Source organism: Hyperoodon ampullatus (genome assembly GCF_949752795.1).
Source record: "Hyperoodon ampullatus genome assembly, chromosome: 8".
NCBI classification, from domain to species: Eukaryota; Metazoa; Chordata; class Mammalia; order Artiodactyla; family Ziphiidae; genus Hyperoodon; species Hyperoodon ampullatus.
In genome coordinates, this window is record NC_136921.1 from 1,811,289 (window position 1) to 1,815,258 (window position 3,970).

A 3,970-nucleotide genomic window follows, 5' to 3' on the forward strand; every position below is an offset into this window, starting at 1 on the left:
GATAAGGAGAATAAGCATTACTATTAAAAAGAATGAGCAGTTGGGAATCTAAATTAGTTATTATTATTATTATTATTGCTTATTCTTATTAATTATTGTTTCCAATACCTCTCCCCCAACCCCAAACCCTATTATGAGTTAAGTGCTAATCGACAAGGAATTGACTTCTGTAAAGGGTTCAAAGGAATTCATCTCTGAGGAGGTCTCCAGGCTCGGGGTAAGAAGAGACTGCTTGATTAAACTGCTACAGGCGCGGCGGGCTGGTTGTGGGCTTCCTCCGTCTCAAGCATTCGTGGGTTAGTTCCCCCGCTCGCTCTCATCTTCTGAAGCCTAAGCTGGCTACACCTTCCTCCTTCCTTCCGCCGGTAGCCAGTGTCCTTGCAACTCTGCCACCATGTTTGAGGCGTGCCTGGTCCAGGGCTCCATCTTGAAGAAGGTGCTTGAGGCACTTAAGGACCTCATCAACAAGGCCTGCTGGGACATCAGCTCGAGTGGCGTGAACCTGCAGAGCATAGATTCATCCCATGTCTCCTTGATGCAGCTCACCCTGCACTCCGAGGGCTTCGGCAGATATCGCTGCGACTGCAACTTGGCCATGGGCGTGAACCTCACCAGCATGTCCAAAATACTGAAATGTGCTGGCAATGAAGACATCATTACACTCAGGGTTGAAGATAATGCGGACACCTTGGCACTAGTATTTGAAGCTCCAAATCAAGAAAAGTTTTCAGACTATGAAATGAAGTTAATGGATTTAGATGTTGAACAGCTTGGAATTCCAGAACAAGAGTACAGCTGTGTAGTAAAAATGCTTTCTGGTGAATTTGCACGTATATGCCGAGATCTCAGTCATATTGGAGATGCTCTTGTAATTTCCTGTGCAAAAGATGGAGTGAAATTTTCTGCAAGTGGAGAACTTGGAAATGGAAATATTAAGTTGTCACAAATGATGAATGTTGATAAAGAAGAGGAAGCTGTGACCATAGAGATGAATGAACCAGTTCAGCTAACTTTTGCACTGAGGTACCTGAACTTCTTTACAAAAGCCACTCCACTCTCTCCTACAGTAACACTCAGTATGTCTGCAGATGTACCCCTCATCGTAGAGTATAAAATTGCTGATATGGGACATTTAAAGCACTATTTGTCTCCCAAGATTGAGGATGAAGAAGGACTGTAGACATTCTTAAAAGTCAAATTCAAGGAAATAAAACTAAGCTCTTTGAGAACTGCTCCTGAGATGCCAGCACATACTTAAGTCTCTTTTGTCTTTGTACCTCTGAGTACATATGTAGATATTGTTTTCTGTAAATAACATTTTTTTTCTCCATTCTCTACAATTTGTTCAAAGAGTAAAGTCCAAAGTCAAATCTGGTCTTGTTAACCTAGTAATACTTTGCTTCACCTAGGAATACTCCTTATAATTTTTATAAACAAAAGAGTTTTGACTCTAAATGCAGTTTTAAGTATTGTTTTCAATTTAAATAAAAGTCTTTTGAATTTCAAGCATCACAGGGCACTGCCTTCATTTGGACCCCGATGGTTGCAAGTATCCTAGAAAATTCACAATTCAAGCAGCTCATGTAAATGAGCTTACTTTTTCAGTCTAGAGCAGGTTGATATGACATTAGATATAGTGATAAAAAGTATTCCAAATACAGCAGGTGACAAAGTATTTTGGGGGATTCATTTGCCAAACTTATTTTGGTATTGTGACTTGAGCTCAAGAAGTGAAAAGGGGATAGTAGAACAAATATATACTATTTTGTCATTTTTGCTAGCAGAAACTAACACTTTACAGAAGCTTAATGTACCCAGAGTTCTGTCAGCTTTATATGTTTCATTAGCCTAGGGAGCCTTGTACAGGAGTCTTGGAAGTTTTAGTAGATCTGATAGGTCCCAAGGAGTATGTTCATGCAAAAATAATTTCTCTAGCATAAGTAGCCTTTTGTGGGGACTTATTCCCTTAAAGGATGAAGGTGGCTTAAATTCCATGGATGTTGGAGTCAACCAAGAAAGTGAAAAAGGTCCAGCAGTAATTGTGCTACAAGCTCTCAAGTTGGCATGCTGCATATTGAGAATTCCTTTATTGTAGTCCTTTTTTCTGGTGTATTTTGTGTCTGGTAGATTAAATGACAGATTTCTGTTGTACTTGCAGTGACGGTAGAACTCACTGTATCCAGTAGGTAACTATTCATTACCTTCTGTGTGCCTGGGGTTGGAGAAGGATATTGACTGCAAAAGGGCCTGATGGAAATTTTTGGAGTGATGAAAATATTTTATCTATGTTGTGATGATGGCTCCAAGACTATATGCATTTGTCAAAACTAATCCAATTTACTTTATCATATGTAAATTATACATTAATAAAGCTTGACATTTTTAAAAGTAAAAAAAAAAAAAAAAGAAGAAGAGACTGCTTGCAGTCCTAAGAAGAGGCGCTTTGCGGGACATGGAGACCCAATTCCTATGTCCCCATGTCCCGCAAAACTGGACTGCAAGGCAGTTGTTGGAGGCAGAGCCTGGCCACACCATGAGGCCCTGGGGATGCCTGGCTCAGAGCTACAGACTCGTGCCGTGTCTTCCTGCTTGAAGGGGATGCAGGCGGATCTGGTCTGGTCTGAATCAGCAGATGTACCCTCTGACACGGGCTGAGATGCTAACCGGGTCTGCACCGTGTGAGTTTCACTGAGTATCTGGGATGTGAGTGGCTGTGACAGCTCCGCGTTACCCAGACAAATTAGGCACAGTCCGTTCCTCAGGGGACCTAATGGTTTAATGGGGGACACAGATGTGCAGACATATTTCAGACACACACAGTGGTTAAAAGTGCAGGCTTAGGTGTCAGAAAGACTCAGGGTAAAGTCCTGGACCCACCACTCATTACCTATATAGCTTTAGGCAAACTCATTTTTATTCTTGGACCTCAGCTCCCCCACTTGTAAAATACAGATGAAATTAGTGGTACCAAGTGAAAAGAGGTCTCCTTAGGATTTGAACTGATATATAGAAAGTACTGAGCACAGCACTTTCATCTAAAAGACTATTATCCTGCTGCAACTTGTACATTAAAACAGCAATTCTTATTTTTATAAACAAATTTTCTTTTTAAAAAAATTTTTTTGTAGGGGGCACTGTGCAGCATGTGGGATCTTAGTCTTAGTTCCCTGACCAAGGATCGAACCTGTGCCCCCCTGCATTGGGAGTGAGGAGTCTTAACCTCTGGACCACCAGAGAAGTCTCAAAACAGTGATTCTTAAGAAAGAAGAAGCATGTGTTGTGCACAGTTTTGAGAACTCTATTCAGTCTATTGCTGTATAATTTACAAAGTCAACCAAATCTTTGCAGCAGGAGTGGCTCTGTAGGAGACACAATGACAAAGACTTGTAGGGCCCCTGGGTTGGAGGAACAGGGCAATGGGAGTGGGCACCTGCAGTCCTCGGGGAAGGTGAGGAAGTGACCTGCACGATGGAGGCCAAGTTGGAGTGAGGCGTGCAAGAGGAGGATGAGCTTGACAGTCTGGCATGGGGAGCACAGAGCACTTCCAAGGAGAGAGCCTTCCATGGAAAGACGCGGTGAGCAGCGGCCCTTGGGAGAGGGCAGCCATGCCCACAGGGGGCGGGCAATGCAACAGAGGACCAGGGCCAGTTCTCAAAGGATTTGGGTACCACTGGGGAAGCAGGGAGGAGGCCGGGTGTTAGCAGACAAAGGCATGGCCAGGTGTTCTGGTGCGGACTTGGGGACGGGAGACAGAACTCTGGGCAAGAAAGATGAGTGGGCTGGCCCCGAGAGTGACCACGTGCAAGGAGGGGGATGCACGATGGCCACATTCAGTGATCAGCCATGAGGGGGAGGGGGCTGGGGGGAACAAGGGGAGTAATGCCTCTGGCGTGAGGTTCTGCCCCAGCATCTCCACCTGCCTCCTAGGACCGTGAGTGCCCGGTGTCCGATAGCCTTCCTCTGGCCGATG

At 44.2% G+C, this 3,970-nt stretch overlaps 1 protein-coding gene across 1 annotated transcript; it reads left to right on the forward strand.

The window, feature by feature from the left end:
- Window positions 1–394: 394 nt before the first annotated feature.
- On the forward strand, window positions 395–1,180 carry LOC307056966 (proliferating cell nuclear antigen-like; the record flags this gene model as incomplete). The annotated part of the gene is made up of 1 exon (XM_079709943.1): window positions 395–1,180. The coding sequence occupies one exon, from the start codon at window positions 395–397 to the stop codon at window positions 1,178–1,180; it is 786 nt and encodes a 261-aa protein (XP_079566069.1).
- Window positions 1,181–3,970: the final 2,790 nt, after the last annotated feature.